This window comes from Cloeon dipterum, chromosome 1 (genome assembly GCF_949628265.1).
Source record: "Cloeon dipterum chromosome 1, ieCloDipt1.1, whole genome shotgun sequence".
NCBI classification, from domain to species: Eukaryota; Metazoa; Arthropoda; class Insecta; order Ephemeroptera; family Baetidae; genus Cloeon; species Cloeon dipterum.
This window is the reverse complement of record NC_088786.1, coordinates 24,571,315-24,588,616: the sequence shown is the minus strand read 5'-3', so window position 1 is coordinate 24,588,616 and position 17,302 is coordinate 24,571,315. Positions and strand designations below refer to the sequence as shown.

At 41.9% G+C, this 17,302-nt stretch overlaps 3 protein-coding genes across 18 annotated transcripts in view; 2 read left to right on the top strand and 1 right to left on the bottom strand.

The window, feature by feature from the left end:
• LOC135946147 (protein piccolo-like) overlaps positions 1 to 12,135 on the top strand; it is a 28,904-nt gene extending 16,769 nt beyond the window's left edge. The window contains exons 2-14 of one of the 5 annotated variants that reach the window (XM_065494347.1): positions 3,591 to 4,206; positions 4,891 to 5,218; positions 5,665 to 5,972; positions 6,025 to 6,310; positions 6,367 to 6,585; positions 6,691 to 6,930; positions 7,104 to 7,397; positions 8,485 to 10,218; positions 10,335 to 10,454; positions 10,785 to 10,951; positions 11,015 to 11,223; positions 11,280 to 11,383; positions 11,442 to 12,135. In XM_065494347.1, coding sequence (XP_065350419.1) covers positions 3,596 to 4,206; positions 4,891 to 5,218; positions 5,665 to 5,972; positions 6,025 to 6,310; positions 6,367 to 6,585; positions 6,691 to 6,930; positions 7,104 to 7,397; positions 8,485 to 10,218; positions 10,335 to 10,454; positions 10,785 to 10,951; positions 11,015 to 11,223; positions 11,280 to 11,383; positions 11,442 to 11,759 — 4,938 coding nt within the window. In that variant the 5' untranslated portion in view covers positions 3,591 to 3,595 and the 3' untranslated portion in view covers positions 11,760 to 12,135. Of the gene's footprint in view, positions 1 to 3,590; positions 4,207 to 4,887; positions 5,219 to 5,664; positions 5,973 to 6,024; positions 6,311 to 6,366; positions 6,586 to 6,690; positions 6,931 to 7,103; positions 7,398 to 8,484; positions 10,219 to 10,334; positions 10,455 to 10,784; positions 10,952 to 11,014; positions 11,224 to 11,279; positions 11,384 to 11,441 lie in introns of all 5 variants that reach the window. The other 4 variants (XM_065494427.1, XM_065494512.1, XM_065494259.1 and 1 more) reach the window with 4 other exon arrangements.
• Positions 12,136 to 12,978: 843 nt separating this feature from the next.
• LOC135948543 (U3 small nucleolar RNA-associated protein 6 homolog) lies at positions 12,979 to 15,769 on the top strand. The gene is made up of 12 exons (XM_065497877.1): positions 12,979 to 13,210; positions 13,262 to 13,388; positions 13,445 to 13,597; positions 13,648 to 13,830; positions 13,885 to 13,975; positions 14,036 to 14,180; positions 14,297 to 14,452; positions 14,504 to 14,717; positions 14,771 to 14,902; positions 15,069 to 15,267; positions 15,321 to 15,491; positions 15,548 to 15,769. Exons 1-12 carry the CDS (start codon positions 13,119 to 13,121, stop codon positions 15,694 to 15,696), a joined length of 1,812 nt encoding a protein of 603 aa, XP_065353949.1. The 5' UTR covers positions 12,979 to 13,118; the 3' UTR covers positions 15,697 to 15,769.
• dlg1 (discs large 1) overlaps positions 15,760 to 17,302 on the bottom strand; it is an 84,720-nt gene continuing 83,177 nt past the window's right edge. For all 12 annotated transcript variants that reach the window (XM_065497870.1, XM_065497871.1, XM_065497864.1 and 9 more), the window contains one exon: positions 15,760 to 17,026. In XM_065497870.1, the coding sequence (XP_065353942.1) occupies positions 16,917 to 17,026 (110 nt within the window). In that variant the 3' untranslated portion in view covers positions 15,760 to 16,916. The remainder of the gene's footprint in view (positions 17,027 to 17,302) is intronic.

Here is a 17,302-nt window from a genome sequence, read left to right as displayed (position 1 = left end):
GGCCGAAAATCGAAATTAACTAGCCACCCACTTTGCGGCGATTGATCACAGGATTAAATTTTTCTGGTCATCGAAGGCTGCCACGTAGGCTCATATTTATCATTTTTGTAGCATCATTTTATGACAGTTTGAACTCAATAATAAATTCCAAAACAGGCATTTGAAAACATTTTTGTTTTCAGAGTTGCTGTAGGAACTCCATAGTATTGAAAGTTAATTAGCTCTGCTGCGCTCAATGTTGTCACACGTTAAAACCTACTTTCGTTGGAATAATACTCGCAGCGGCAGCGCTGGCAGCGTGTTCCAGAATTAATTAGAATAATTTGTTACCGAGGCAATTTTCTTTAGCGTCAAGAAAGGAAGCCTCTTTGCTCTCGCACTCTTTTGTTTGTTCCTTGTTATAAGAGAACGGTGCGTAATAGACGTAAAAAAGTGGGTCAAAAAAAGTTATTGCGCCGCTTGCCGAGTGCGCGAGACGTCCTGCTGCTTCTCCCTTTTCATAATTCACAAGCACGAGCATCACATTCGCACAGAGGGACATGCTCATTATCCGCGTGCACCATAGTGACAAGTATTCAGAATATATAGCGGTGGAATATTTTGAATGCGATCATAATAAACACTGGGTAATAGGTGGGCAAATAAACAAACAATTCGAGGAATGGAAAAAGCTTGTGTGCGCTTATCAATTACAATTGATTGCGGAATGGGAGGCATGCTTCGTAATGATTCATGGTATATAGTCGATATCCCGACGAAGCGTGAAGGAAAAGCGCATCGCTAACTATAAAAGCTGCTCTTCAATTACAGAATACAGTTATGGCTCTTATAAAACTAACTCGAACAATGCGAATAATCCATAAATGACCTGGAAAATTCACAATACGCAAAAATTTTTCATTTTAAGCTCGCAGTAATTTTTTGATAAGCGGCTCAGTGTCACCCCATTTAAATGTAGGGTGGTGCGATATAACTTAAGCTGTGAGTCAAGATCATTTTTCCGCAGACTTTTGGCACAGTCGTTGGTTTCAAGCGACTTTGGGCCTAATTGAAGCCAATTTGTTGTCGCGTGAAATTAAAAAGTGGCCGGGTTGGAAGCGCCGCACGCGCGTCTACAACGCGAGTCACAAAGAACGAGCGAGGGATCTGTTTTCAGTTTTCAACCCCTCGCCCGCCGTCCGCCCTCGCAGCCGCTCGCCCACCCACCCACCCCCCTCGTGTGTAAAAAATACCCCCAGACTGATCCCAGGCGGTCGCTAGGGGCAACCATCAAAAGCAACACGGTGCACCTTCTCTCGTCTACAAAACAGCAGTTAGCGCACCGAGTTTCTTATTTTTCACGCCGAGAAGACAGACGACTCACGTTGGTCTGGACGGAATCGCTTTCGGGAAGAGCGCGATTCGGCTGAAAAGAAGAGGTGGGCGCCTTCTGAGAAGCGTTTCGGGCTTGGGGCCGGTTAATTTCCTGCTGCAGCCCACGGTGCCGCCGACTCAGTTTCCCGGCCCGTTCGGCCGGAAAGAGAATTTAAATCTGATTCGGAGGAGACGACACTGCAGTTGTTGTGAACTGCGTGTCGTATGCAGCCGCATCGTCGTTATTTCTGCCGAGTCGACTTTCACCTCCTTTTCAGCGTTCGCGAGCCAGCCAGCCAACCAGGCCGGCAGGCAGGAAAGCAGGCAGCGTAACGAGCGCGCGCACTTTTCATTGCCAGCAGATACTTTATTTTTATCGCACCATCAGCGCATTATCGTCTGCTGTATGGGACTAAATAATGAATTTCGCCGCGGCATGCCTTGAAAAAATTTGCCGCGGAATTTTCATCGTTGCTCAACAAAGAGTGATTTAGCGGTAGCTTTGTGGCGGTAATCATCACTTGTTAATTGAATTATTGCACGTATTTAAGCTGAAATTGCCCTTGGAAAATATTTCCCACGAGAAATTGGGCTGCGTAGGGTCAAAACTTGTCATTCTTAACTAAAAGAGACTACACGTGTTGTTTAATAAATGAATTTGTTGGCCTTGGGCCAATTATAAATATAACGACTTGCTTTTAAGCAATAAAAACTTGATTGATTTTTCAGAATGGCTATACTTTCTTACTATGCTGCATTTCAATTCCAACTCGCTATAGTGTTGATGATTTTCAACTTTGGAGGTTTTTCCCTAGATGGAGCTTCATATTTAAATCACACGCATATTTAAAATAAATATTAACTCAGCCTGCTTCACTGCTTTATGAAGTAGCTTTCAGTAAAAAATGCACAGCTTACTTTCGAAATAGATGCGTATTGTATTGAAATTTTGACGCATTGCACAGTGTTTCATCATCCCTGCAAAGCGTCGTCGGTCAGATGTGAGCACCGTTAGTTTTCTTTTTGTGAGCGAGCCATGCCGGCAAACAATTAAAGGGATCATTAGCGTAGAGAACCGAAACGGTGCAAGCGTAGCGTTTCAAAGCGCCACGCTGAAATAGAGCAGAATTGAACCAGCCACAAGATTTTTTTTGTTGACGTGTTCAAACGCTAAAAATGATCTCGAAACAACATTCAAAACGAGCAGTCGCAGCAGCGTGATTAACGTTTCGTGCTCAGGCCTATATACACTATTTTCCCAGCTTTTATCCGAAACAAATCTCTGTCACGTGGGATTTTCGTTTGGCGGCACAGAGCCGTGCGACGGCCAGGCTCTTTGACAAAGCTTTTTACATGGCGGCCTTGGGTTCTCGGTGTCATGTGGCAAGCAAAGGTTAAAACAAATATACAAATAAAAGGTAGAATGGAGGTCAACAATGCTCGCGCGCGTTTCAATGTATTGTATACATATATGCAGACTAAACGCACCTGAATAATTTATCTCTTGGCACACGTTCGCCGCCTCGCCAATTTTTCTAATGTGCGAATTGAGTTGTCAACGCAGTGCTTTACTAATGACCAAGCACAAATAATCTCGAGCGTCACTCGTGCCCTGTGGCCGTTCTCGCGCATTTATCATTTCTTAACGGCAAGAACGTGCACTAATGTGCAACGAACTGCTGACCTTGAGTCGCCGCGCGAAAAGCAAGAGTCGCCCTTGCAATTAAATTTTATCGCCGCGTAACAGGTTTTCTTTCTGCGCTCAAGCTGCGCGGAAAATGATGCTGGTCGGTGCATATCGCAGTTAGGATTTATTTGATTTTAATTGGCTTCAGGTTTACGGCTGCACCGCCCGCTTATAAACAGCGCCAAACTGCAGTAAATTAGTTCAATCTACCATGCTTCATAAAATTGATTTATTAAGTCAATCGTAAGCATGCAGTATACAAATTTTAAATGGAAGTTTCCTAAATCTTCTAAACCAATCAAAACGCGATTTACAGGTTGACAAGTTGAGAGAAGCGTAAGTAATTGACTTGAGTGTCATTCAAGCTTTCAATCAATGTAAACTTGGAAAGAGAGTGGAATCTCTCTCTACAAAACAATGTAAGGGTAGTGTATTTTTGAGGTTCAAATTACAACTAGATTAGCCTAAAACGTCCGATACATTTACAAAAATATTTTTTAAGTGCTAATCTTGTTCATATCGGCTAATTTTTGCTTGTCTTTTGTTTCAGTCAGCATGAACTACTCAAACATCCTGGAAGGCACACGGCAATACTTCCAGGGGCTGCCGTCGGCGCAGCAGGGTGATCCCGGGGGCGGCCCGGGTCCGCAGGCGCCTGCGGCGCCGCCGGTCGCAACCTCGCAATCGGCGCCACCACCGCAGCACCAGGTCTTCATTCCTCCGCAAGCCAAGACTGAGTATAGATGGGCGCCGCCGGGCTCTGCGGCCACTTTCCCGTCGTCCACCGGCGCCAAACTAGGTTCTTACCCTCCGGTGTCGAGTCGGACCCCGCCGTACACGCCGCCGAGCGCCGGAAAGGCGTCGCCGTACGCGGCGCCGCCACAGCAGAGCAAGTCACCGGCTGTGCCTGCCTCCTTCTACCACCAGCAGCAGCCGCCGGCCAAGGGGCTGACGTCGCTGCCGCCGTCTTCGTCACCCTCGCCAGCCTACTACAAGCCCAACCAGCAGACGTACCCCCAATTCAATTCAAGGGGGCTTCCGCAGGTGTTCGAAACGTCCAAGGTGCAGCCGGTGGCCATAGCCAAGACTGCTAACAGTGCTTCCTCAACGGCAAAGCTGTCGTCGTCCGCCCCGGCGGCCTCCATGACTAACCACAACATGTCTAGGTAAATTTAATTTGCCTGCCTTTTGTCTGGAGCCTGGAGTTGGCACGGTCGATCTTACGCTCAGTGCGGCCTAATTGTGATTTAAATGATTCAAACAAGTCTCTATTACTTTGTTGTGGGAACGCAATATCGCTCACATTAACAAGAAGCAGCTAATTCTCTTACTCAATTTAACGATATTTGCCTTAAAATTCAAATCAGCAGCAAATATGTTTTTGCTCACAGTCACCAAATTATCCATTCATATTTTAAGGAGTTCTTTTATACTTATCTTCGTTTCATAAATAATGTAGAAGTTCGTAATAATTAACCAATGTTTACAGTAATGATTACGAAATTATCAGAGATGTTGAAATAGCTGAAATCGATTTTTCGTAAAATTTGTTTTGTGGTGGCATACAGACCTAATATAATAATATTAGGCTCAGCTGGAAGCAAGCTCCATTGACTTGGCTAGGTATCTCATTTACCTCTCGAACTAGCCGATTGTGAGATCGATTTCCGAGTAAGGATTCCCCGAATTCCTACCAGCCATAGCGTTGTATGCCGAGAGCTTGCTCGCTTTTAAATTCCGATCCCCTGATCACACTGACCGCTGTAGCAAAAAGAGCTGCAAAGAATGGAAAGCTGTAGCAAAAAAATCTGGAGGCGCACTAACTAAAGAGCAAACAATCTGTCCAGCAGGTACCCCCAGATCAGCCCCCTGGATAGAAACTCGTTCGCCCAGCAATACCAAGGCTACCCCACGAGCAAGCTTTACTACTCCTCCTATCCCTCCACCTCTGCGACGGCAGCATCCCATGTTGTCGCGAGCGCCACAGCCACCACCCCCAATTACCCGACCATGCACACCCCAACCTCGTGGATGAGCTCTTTCAGTCAGCAGCAGCAGCAGCAGCAGCGACAGTTGTCGCAGCAGCAGCAGGCCGCCAGGCCTAGCGTAGTCAACCACGTATCAGAGCAGAAAAACCATAGTCAACCTCCACAACAACGACAGCAACAATCCCTCCAGGTAACAATTAAACGAAATTTCGCAGCTATATTGTGTTAACGTTAATGCAGCATTTTCGCAACTCGTTTGTGACCTTTTTACACATTTTTGCTACATTTTTGGCGACAAGTTTCTTTAATTAGGGCTGCCAACTAACAAGCTAATCTTTATCATACATAAGTTAAATGTAAATTAACATAATGTCTATCCTCATCATTTATTTTTAAATCCGGTGGACAAAATTTTCCTTATTTGTTTATATTTAATGGAACTAATACTCAGCAATTCATCATTGATGATGGTTTCTATTTGACATAGATGGTAATATTTCTTTAATCTCTTTTCAATTTTTTCCCCCGCTATCTTATTATGTACGTGAGTCACCATTTTAGCCATCCAAGTCATAACTGCAATACAGACAAATAATGTTTCCAGCATATTAGCTCACTTAGTGATGAATGTTTCAGCCACCTAAATTCGCACCACCACCGGCGCAAAAGCAGCGCTTAGGACCAAAAAGAGACTCGCCTCTCGACCTATCAGTGAGGACGATCCGCCGTAGTGCGGATTCGACCCACGATGACGAGGCAGCGGTCAGACTGCTCGGGGGCTCTGCTGCCCCGGAAATGGTCAGAGCCGACACCACTCAGCCTCCCCGACTGGTGCAGCCTCCCCCACCCAGTGAACAGGCCAGGGTGGACCTGAGTCTACCCACGCTGCTGCGGTCTCAAGAAATCATGCCCAATTATCACCGGCCTTCATTTCGAATTCCTAAGTAATTTAAGATTGATTTGTGATGTCATTCTCTTCAATTATAAATCTTCTAGCAATTCAAACGAATCTGAAAAGGCCAGAGAGGCGATGGCTGTGTCTTCCTTGCTCAGCTTAGAGCACAAATTTGGTCCTCAGCCGGCCAAGCAAGCAGTGCCTCATTCACCCTCACCACACCATACTAATCACTCTCCTGCGACACTAAGCAACCATCGGCAACCGTCGCCTTCCCAGCAGAACCACACGCCCCATTACCAGTACCAGCATCAACCCTCTCAGGCACAACAGCACCCCCAGCAACAGAGTTTGCCCACCTTCCACCACTTTTTGCCATCCAAAATGGTACGTCTGCTGCCCCAGTTAAAATATTCAAATTCATCGTTGATTCAAAATTGTAGGAGAATGTGGCCCAGTACAACCACCACCCTCCCACCAGCAACAATCAGCAGATGATGTACCAGCAAATGAACTACCAGTATTACCAGAAGGTCAATCAGTCCCCTCAACTTCCCATTCCCATGCCGAAGCACAACAACCTGGCTGCTGACAAACGGGTACTCAGCATTTTGCGAAATAGTCTTGAAACTAAGAATGCCAACCAACAGAGATTGCTTGCTGTAAGTCCACAGCAAAATGCAAAACTCTTCATTTCGAATAATTAATAGCATGCCATTTTTATTTGGTCCACCTGGCTGACAGTTAAAATTATTTTTCCATTTCAGGAGGCTGCTGCGAATCAACAGCAGCAGCAGCAACAGCAGCAAGGAATTCGAATGCAAGTGCCGACCGCTCCTCATCCTCCCCAGCAACCAGCCAAGTTGACTGCGCCGAAGCAACATAGTGAGATTCCCTGCCCCAGCCAAGTTTCGTACCCGCTCACTCCTCAGCAGCTAACTCCTGACCTGGACGGGCTGGCTGATCTCGCGGCCTCCAGAATCAGGACAAAGGCAGAACTGAAACAGGTCCGTCAAGTCGCACAATTATTTCTCTCTATTTCTCTTTCTCTCGCTCTTTAACGGCGTCCCCTTAGTTCTTTAAACTGAGTTATCCGTTTTATCGAAACGATGGTAGAAGTGTGTGGTTTCATTTACCGTAGTTGAATGCTATTTTGGTTTTGTTTTCTTTGCACCTGCAGCTCGGTGGCGACTTCCAGCAGACCCAATTGCTGAGTCCCACGGCTTCCTATTGTGGCCGATGTTCTCACCAAGGCTGTATTTGCCAGAAGTGTCGCAACTGCCCCGAAGGAGCGCCCTGCATGTGCAGGAAGGACAAGATTGCTGCACCGGTGTCGTCGAGGAAGGTTTCAGACACCAGAAGCTCCACTGAAACTTCTGTGTTTGACTTCCCTGACAGTGATCCAGAGACCAGTGGTCCAACGTCGGTCAGCGACCTTAGAAAGAACAGAAAAGCTCCTAATGCAGACACACCAGTGAGTCATTTTGATCAAGTAATAGTTGTCAATGAAACCACGCAGTGAGTTAGGGAAAAACAGATCCACGCCCATTTTAGGTTTACTAAGGAAATATTTGTTTAGGTTGCGACATCAATCAATAATATTTACAACAATCAGACACATATTGAGTAGTTGTTATTATTTTTTTAATCTTGTTGATCAACTAGCAAAGAATGCATAAGCTGGAAGTGTGAGCATCATTTTCATTTAATGAAAGATGCCCATTTCTTCAAGATCTACCAAAAGCGCATCTCTGCAAACAGGAAAGCGCATAATTTTTATTTTTCTATTGTGCACAAACAGCGCGTGCGTTATGGGAATCAGTCAGCAATAACGCATGTGCAATGTTTAATTTTTTAAAATTTATATTTTATTAAATAAGACAAGTGCCAATGTGTGTGAAAACAGTGATTCTAAACGATCCACAACAAAAGTCAAACAGATACGAAAAAAATATTTTTTGAAAGTAAACAGAAACATATTTTCATCTAGACCTGCCCAATCTTAGTTCCAAGCTGTTGAATTCTGGATGTCTTGTTTTGACTCATACACTTGCTAGGAAATTCAACTATTATTTGTCGATCTTAATTTACAAAACATATTGTAATCCAAGGAACAAGGTACACCACTCACAACGACGTGTTAGACGTTAGAGACGTAGTTTGTAAGAATTTTTGTATTTGGGTTAATGAAAAATATCAAACATGGAAATATTCGCAATCAATAATATCTCTTTTGTTTTTATAATTTTAAATTTTGTCTGCGCCGAAACTAGGTGATTAATTTTAAGAATAATTGATTTCGTCTCACGTGGCTAATATTGTTTATTTGTCGCTGTCATGCCGCAATTATTTTTATCAGTTTCATGCCCGCGTAAACTTGATAAAAGCTCTGAAAAATACGTTTATTAACTTTTTATTATATTGCACTAATATGTTTGCGTTCCCATTGTCCCAAAGTGTAAAAATTTGTTGTTATAAATTCTTCTTAATTTTAACTACAAATAGTGTAAAGACAGTGTCTGAAAACTAGATTATAATTTGATTTTTAAATTTGTTTTCAGCCATTCTCAGAAGCACCCGCATTGCCACTCGTCGAGCAGCCTGAGCCAGATCCTGAATGGGACAGTGTGTGCAGCAACTTAGTCACCAGCCTAGAAACCAAAGTCAGCAAGTGCATTAGGACTGCACAACACAGTTTCCAAGCTGCCAGAAAGCGCAAACAGGTGCAGGAAGACAAGATGAAAGCCAAAATCATCAAGCTTGAAGCCCAAATGAAGGAGGAGAATGAACTTATCGAATCAGTTATCAAAACCACGAGTGAAAGTGATTTGCTCCTTGGACTGACAGACAAGAAAATTAAATTGGAGCCTGTGCTAAAACCTTCAGTGCTTCTCGATAAACTGCAGGAGGATGAAGAAAAGAGTGTTCTGTCTGACTCTAGCGCTGATGCAGTACCTGCAAGACTGAAGAAAAAACTTCCAGCCCCCAGTTCTTCAGAGTCAGACTACGAAGAAGAGCTAACCCTTGCTGAGAGACAAGTCCATAGAGGATTGTTGCAGTCCTCAAGTTCTGAGTCGTCTGAGGAAAGTTCTTCTTCAGAAGAATCAGACTGGTCTGATGACGTGGGAAAATCGGTCGCAGGTAGACTGAGGAACCCCAGAAACAAAGGAAGGACATACAACACTAGGAGAAACAAGGGTGGCAAAAAAGCAAAGGTTGGAAGGAAAAGAAAGTTAGGGATTATCAGCAGTGACGACGAGGATGAAGTAGACGAGAATATTGATGATGATGATGATGATGATGATGATGAGTCGGATTCCTCTTCAGACAGCTCTCAGCCAAAGAGACGAACCAGAAGAAGCGGGAAGAGATCAAAAACAGTTTCTAGAAGTCCGTCGCCAGTAGCTAGGAAAACAAGAAATTCGAAAGGAAAAAGTGTTGCAAATAAAAAAGACTCTAACTTAGACCAGAAACTTAAAATCAAGCGTGCCAAAGAGAAACCAGTGAAAGAAAAGAATAAGCCTAACAAGAAATCCACAAAACTAGCAGCTGAGAAGCCTGACAAGAGCATTAGTGAAAATTCTATGGACAATGGTTTTTACCCTGGTTGGGAAAATGAACTGGTCAGGTTTAAAGAGTCGCTTCGCATGCCCAAAACGCTAATTAGAGTTCATTCGGGACCAAACTCTGATCCGCCAACACCAACCAAAAAGCGCCGAGGAGTGACCGACTCTCCTTGTAGTGATTCCAGTTTAAAGACCAAAAAAGTTGAAGAATTATTAGTGAAAAAGGCCATCCGTGATGTTGAGCTCTCGGACAGCTCCTCCTCCATGCCTGGAAGACCGAGAAAGAAGAATGAAAAGGTCAGCCAGGAGGTGTTGAAAAAGCTGGCGAACAAACTGAAAAACAAGGCCGCTGAAACCACCGCCCCAGAAAAAAGAACAACCAAGTCAGTGCCAGATCAGACTGAGGGAGAACCGAAGAAAATCTGTTCACCCCTGAGAAAGGGACTGAGACAAAGAAGACGCAGTTCTCGACTCAGCGGAAACATGGACAGGAGACACTTACGCAGTGCAGCTCAACACCGGAGCAACAGGATCCTGCTCAACTCTAAGAAACATCTGCGAAGGAGGGATATCATGGACAAGGAGAAATCTGGAGATAGTCCGCAGAAAGTCAAGAAATCGCCAATTAAGACAAGAAGAAAGCTCAGGTCGTCAGGGTTTGACTATTTGCGGAAAAAGAAGAAAAAGAAGGAAGGTAGCGAAACCAGCAGCACAACTACCACAAAAAAGGTGAGCTTTTTGCTCAGGGTAGATTATGAGCAGTGCATTATATTTTCATATTTTTCTCTTGAGCAAGGATGCTTAAAAATCTATTGAGTTTTCTAATGAATATATTTTGTTATCAGAGATCGTCTTCCAACAAGCAAAAGTCGTTAGAGGAAATTGCTAACGAGGTGCGAAGTTGGGTGGTAAACAAAGGACTTGGAGAGACTGTTCTACACCGCGCAGCTAGAACCTGCAGAAATGTAAGTTTTTCGTCTATATTAAATCTCTTTTGTTTTTAAATGAGCCTGTTATCTAAACATTCATTTCCTCAATTTAACAAAGAGCGTAATATGATTAGCTTGAACGGCTTTAATCAATTTGAAATTAATATTTGCTTCATCTGGTTCTCTGATCGTCAAAATCAATTTATTCAGTTGACTTCTATCCAAATTTATGTGTTGGAAAATTTAAAATGGAATTGAAATTTCTTTTGAATTAAATGAATATAGGGTACAAATAAAACGCGCTTGTTTTTTCTTTTAATGTACTTCAACCAAATTAAATTTCATTTTAATTGAATTTCTTTTCAGGATGTGGCTGCTTACTGCCTTGAGTCATTGGGCATGGACCCGTCCTCAAAAGACAACGCCGGCTACACGCCTCTTCACGTTGCGTGCGCTCGAGGGCACTTGAGTATGGCGCGGCTGCTGCTCATGTATGGAGCTCTGGTCGACAGCAGCGCTCAGGGAGGGATAAGGTAGGCTAGCCACAGATATTGCAGTGCACCAAACTCTAACTCACGCCCCAAAATTATCTGCAGACCGTTGCACGAGGCTTCAGAGTGTGGCCACATTGAACTGATGCGCCTGCTGCTCAGCTATGGCGCAGACCCTCTGCTCTTCAACTACTCCAACCAAACGTCCATGGACCTTGGCACTCCAGATGCGCAGATTTTGCTGAGTGAGCACCTCAACGATGTCCAAGGCAAACCTTCAACCGCTTGGGATTTTAAATTTTATGTTAACTTAGGTAATTGTTTCCTATGGCATCTTTGAGAATTTGTTATTTACATTCTGATGAAACAGAGCCTGAAGATAATGGATTTGATGTGTTTGATGACGCTCCCATCTCTGAGTGTGCATCACTCAAGGAAGAGGAGCCAGAGTTTGAAGATCTGACCCCTTTGATGGTAAAACTCTCGCTTTGCGGGAAAAATAGTTTTTTTTTACATTCTTGTGTACTTTTAGGGTCCTGGAAACTGTTCCCCCTTCTCACAACCTGCCACATTTTGGGTGCGCGGCGAATCAGACAATTACATGATCTTGAGCGAAGTATGCTCTCACCTTGGACATTCGCAAGACTGGCTGAAGAAGTCCCTGAAAAGTGAGGTTGCCACCAAGGAGATGAGCAAAGCCGAGTTTTTTGAGAACGCTCGTTGCTCACACATTCTAGGCGCCAACTGGAATCCGGATCCGAATAAATTGAAAAGTAGCATTGTTCTGATCAAAGTTGATAAGGAGTTGACAAAACTCCTCGCATCTGCAGGGCAGAAACAGAAAAGATGACGCATCGAGAAACATTAACGAAATACTTTTATACTTTAAACCTACGCTAGAGTGTTTTTATTAAGTATATTATCGAAAGTGGCTTTTCCGATGGACATTTATGTTTGAAATTGTGTTAACATATCAGTGTGCAGTAAACTAGTCTTCTGTTGACTGGTGTAAATAGACTTTTTGTGATATGGGATATGTGCAAACTTCAAATAAATACCAAGTAAGCAGAGATGTATAATCCGCACCACTTCTCCAGTGTAGATTCCTTTGTTCAAGTTATGAAATAAATTCTGTTAACGCATTATCAATGAAAGATTCCTATGTTGTATTGATTTGGAAACTTACATTTTGGATCAAGAGAAAATAAAAAGTCTGCTAATTGAAAGTAGAATTTTTTCTAAAATTCAATACCATCTCACACTTAAAATAATCTTTTAAATTTTAATTCAATCGCTGCCTCAACCTTTCTAGATCTTGCTTAACAAATTCTATTTATGAAACATAATTTTATTATAGTTTGCAAAAGTACGCCGTGCTACCTCAATAATATATTAAATCCTGGACTTTCAATATAATAAAATACCTATCTTAAAATATTTTTTGCGGGCTGCATAACTTTCTTGATAAGACTGTATCAACTTTTCAGCCGGCTTTTCCTGGAAATTGGGCAGAGGAAAATTTTATCGTGTATGCAAAACATTCCGCATTTTATCGATCAGTTTTCCGAATTTGAAACAATTTTTGATTTAGCACTGATAGTTGCGGAAAATAAAACCAACCCTTTGTAACCCTAAGTAATTCGTCAAAATGTTTTCGATTTAAAAAAATTATTCTATTTATAAAATATTTGACAATCTTATAGTTTAAAAAAGTTTAAAGATTTTTAACTTAAAAAGTGTTAAAGCTGTGGAAAGTTTTCAAAATTTGAGATTTGAGCGTTCATAAACTATAAAACGTCAAGTTTACGCGGCACATTTTATCTTGTTCTAAACTCTTTTTAAAACAGAAATAACAAATAAAAAAAATCATTTTTTCAGGATCTTTCTACTCCTTGTTCTGTTATTGGCACTCATTTTCAAGCAAGTTTGCCTTTTTCCTTGTTCAAACCTTCGCGCTTAAAGCTTCACTGCTCTCCCAGCCTATTATAGCCAATCACGGCATCAGATGGTGATGAGTGGTGGGGAACACTAACAAAACAAAAACAGCCGGTGTTCCAAACGCACAACGCACTGAACGCACGTGTAATTGCGTCTGCAACTTGCAATTTGATTATTTTGCCTTTCGTTAGAGTCCTTGATTTCCCATTAGTGGAGTTGACTGCTCCCCTTGCCATTTTACTCGAAGCCTAGATAAACTCGGTGATAAAAAATGGCAGAGTTTATTCAGCTCCGCATGGAAGAAATGCGGCCCGAACTGGAGCAGTATGCCAAGTTCGAACTCTTTGGATTAGATGAGATCAGGTAAATTTCAAAATTAATTTAAAACTATTTTTATCAACCATTCCATTTTAGAGATATCACAATCAAAAGAAAAGACCTGGAATACAAGCTGCACAAGAGGGTAAAAGGGAAAGAGGATTACCTGCAATACATTCAGTACGAGGTAGATTTACTCAGGCTGCTGCGTCTGAAACTGAAGGTATGCCAATAAAGTTTTGCTGTTCTAAAGAAGCGACTGAATTCGAATCTCTACAGAATTTCAAGACATCTGGCAAAACTACAAAGATTAAGAAGGAGCTGTGCCGCTTCATTGTGAACAGAATCACTAAGTTGCTTGATTTCGCCGTCAACAAATTCCCACAAGACGCCAGAATGTGGTTCACCTACGTCAAGTTTTGCAAAGCTGAAGTAAGCTCGTTTTATGATTTAAAGTCCAAATTACTAAAGGTTAACTACAGGCCAGATACTCTGAGGTCAGTCGGAATCTGGAGAGAATGCTAAAGTTTCACGGTAGCAAGGAAGAAATGTGGCAGCTTGCAGCCCACTGGGAATACCTTGAGTGCAACAACATCAAAGGAGCTCGAGCTTTCCTTCTCTCAGGAATGCGCCACCATCCAAAATCAGAGTTAATTTACTTGGAAGTAATGCAAGTCAACTGTACAAAATCATCATTTTAAATTATTTTCTTATTGCAGGCCCTGTGGCTTGAGTTGAAGGGCGCAAGTGACCTGCGGCTTGAGGAGATTAGACGAGCAACTCTAAATAAAACAGCACCGAACCTAGATGGTATGCAATATTGGAGGAGACAAAATATTAAATTCAATTCTTAATTCGCCTTTTCTCTAGGTGACGAGATCATGAAAGGCGAGTTAGGGTTTGTCATGTACCAGTGTGCTATTGAGAAGCTGGACTCTTGCAAATACCTTTGTGCTGCGCTGAAAATCGCCCTTGATTTTGAATTCGCCACTGAACTCCAAAAAATCATCAAAAGGTAGCTACTTCGGAAAATTTCGTTTGTGCCGTGTGAAAAAGTTCAAGATTGGACTTTTTCCGCGGCACGAACGATTTGCTTGTTTGGTAAAAAAAATAAGAAATATACTTTTGCAGACAGTTGATGAAACAATTTTCCGACGATTTCCTGACGTGGAAAACCTTGGCGCAATTGGAGTTGGAAAGTTACACTCTAGAGGGTAGATTCAATATCAGGCTGTACTACACAAGACAAAAGAATCCTGAGCTGCAGCCTTCAAAACGCCAGATCAAGTGAGATTTTAACCATATTGCTCTGAGTGCTTGTCTAATACTTAATTGCAGATACGCGTTCGAAATTTTGGAAACTGCCGCTCACAATATCAATGATGAGGACAGTTGGAGTCAGTTTATCAACATGTGGTTGGATTTGATTGAAAAGTCGGAAGAGAACGGTGTTGGGAAGAGGTACCCGAACCTACTGAACAGGCAGCTGAAAGAAGCCCTTGAGAGCGCTCACATTCAGGCCAAGCTGCCGGCTGAATTCTACAAACACTACGTAAATGTTCAATGAGTATCACACTTTCGCAGTAGTTTTAAAGTAATTTTCAGGTTGATATGCTGGATGATGACGAAGCAAAAATTGACGAAGTGCTGTCGATGGCAACTGACAGAAACCCAAAGTGTGCTGAACTGTGGATGGCTCGATTGAAATTGAGCTTCATTAAAGACGATAAGGCTAAGGTATTTACAGCTTTCTTTTAAATCTATCATGCTAAGAGTAGTAAATTTAAAACGTTTCGTGCTCATTTCATGATCCTGCAACAATTGGAAGCTCAGTAAAAAGTCAATCGTCTAAGTGTCAAAGCCTTCCTCATTTTTCTTAAATATCAATAAAATTATTTTTCAGAGCAAGAAGATTTTTGAGGAAGGCATAAAAAATCTGAAGGAGTCTGAACATGAACTGGACCTGTGGATTCTGATGAAAGAGCAGTTTGCCAACGAAAAAGATTTCTTGGACAAACTGTTCAGAAAAGCGTCAGCCACTAATTCAACATCAGCTGAGAAAATCAAAATCATGCACTTGAATTTTGTCGCTGCACACCAAGGTGAATAATTTCCCTGTTCATCTCTACATGGTAATCAACTAATTTCTCCTCAGGTCTCCTAACATGCCGTTCACTTTACGCTAAACTGAGCGTAAGTCCACCGTTCAGTCTAGAACTGCACAGAAAAATGATCGAGCTTGAAACGGGACAGCCTAAGGTTGACGTAAGGAGTACGAGAAGGTGCTTTGAAATCGCCTGCAATCAGTTTGGAACTAAAAATGCTGGTAAAAAATCACGCCGATAGATAGATTGTATTTTTGATGGTTTTCGTGTTTTTCAGACCATTGGATGGAGTACATTGATTTCGAGATGAAACATGGCAGCAAACACCTGATTACGCAGCTGTACACACGAGCTTCGAAAGAATTGGAACCTGCTGAAAGTGAAAAATTTGCTGTTAAATATCAAACTCTGCAGCTTAGTATGTAACTCATTGTATGTATTTTTAAAGCATAATTATTATGTTGACTTAATACAAATAATAACTTCAGATTTTTAATAGCTTGTCTGGGAAATTTATTTACATCATGATTATACACACACCACAAATCATAATAATTTATAGGCATAATATTAATCCTGTGTTATAATGAATTAATTTTCATAAGTTTTTACAGCCTTGAAACAATTCTGTGTTAATACTCCATAATGAGGACAGCAAACATCGTTTTCAAACGTAACCCTCATTGTCTCTAACTCTTGCTAAAATCATCTCTTTATTCAATAGGACGTAACAGCAGGTAGCAATTAATCCTTACCATTACATTAACATTCATTATATTCGCTATTATTTTTTGTATTTTGAACGTTAACAATATAGTATCTTTTTGTAAGAGGGCAGGCTATGTTGGGAGATTCAAAATAAGTGGCGGAGATAGTGTAGAGTAGATAGAATTTACGAAACAACGCAGTCTCTCCGGAAAATGTGTGTGTAACAATGTCGAGTTTGAATAAAAGAGCTGGCAACGTTTCGCAACGCCCATTGTCCTAAATACATAGTTACGCGCGCGCAGGATGAATTAAACGTACAAGAAGTAGTTAGGCAAGAAGAGAGAGATTCTAAGGAAGGTTAAGCGGTTAGTTACAATCATGTCCAAAATTTCATACATGTCTCTTTTGATTCTCAGGCAGCTAACGATAATTTGAGCTTAAATATCCTCAAGAAATGCACCGAATCGGTTTAAGTGAGTCGATTTTCATATTCCGACAGATTTGAAGGCAATATTTTCTCGTTACTCTAATTGTTTTTTGGTTCAAAGTCGACCAACTTGATCCTCTCGTCAAAACAAAACTTTGCGTATGTGTGCAAAGATGCGCAAGAATGTCCTGGTGGTTAAGAAGTACATGTAAAACAAAGGAGTACCATACATTCCTCTAATCCTTCCGACACGCAATTACGTGTTATAAGTATCAACAACATGGAAATACAGTTAAAAATAAACAGTTAAAAAATATAGCAAGACAGACTTACTGCTTTTTACACAAAAACACATGAGGGAGGGGGGAGGCGTTTGATTACTCGATCATAACAAATATATAAACCGGGCATCTTCGTGGAAGGACTCGATACAACGGGTGATGTATGTCTATCGTGAGGGCATGACCCAGTGGTCGGCGGAGGGGTTGCGGCTAGGCGCCGACTCCCCGTGTCACAGAGGCTGGTCCCTGCATGGCACCCAAATGCTTGGCCCTGACTGGCTGTTTATCACCTCCTTAACGCGGCCGTAGATTTCCTCAGGGGTGTCTCCCGAAACCACAGCTACAAACATACAAAGATTAGCTTTCAAACAAAAATAGTAGGATTAGGATGAAAACTTTCAGACATGAATAAATAGATAAGATGTCATCGAATACTTTAAAAATGGTGTTAAAAATTTATCTCCCACTGTGACCATTTGTTTTGCTTCAAATATAGAAGAGGAATTATATCAGTTAACATATTTTTATCACTCTCCCTCCCCCCTTAAACTTCTTATTTTTGGCTTGAGAAAATTTTTGACTCTCTCTAAGACCTCTAAAGCTAAACAACTTATAT

Excerpts from the sequence above, each read along its gene's own strand:
- LOC135948543 (XM_065497877.1), top strand. The coding sequence starts at position 13,119 with ATGGCAGAGTTTATTCAGCTCCGCATGGAAGAAATGCGGCCCGAACTG. Across the intron at positions 14,181-14,296 it reads CTCCAAAAAATCATCAAAAG|ACAGTTGATGAAACAATTTT; the intron begins GTAGCTACTTCG and ends ATACTTTTGCAG. Across the intron at positions 14,718-14,770 it reads CTGAATTCTACAAACACTAC|GTTGATATGCTGGATGATGA; the intron begins GTAAATGTTCAA and ends AGTAATTTTCAG.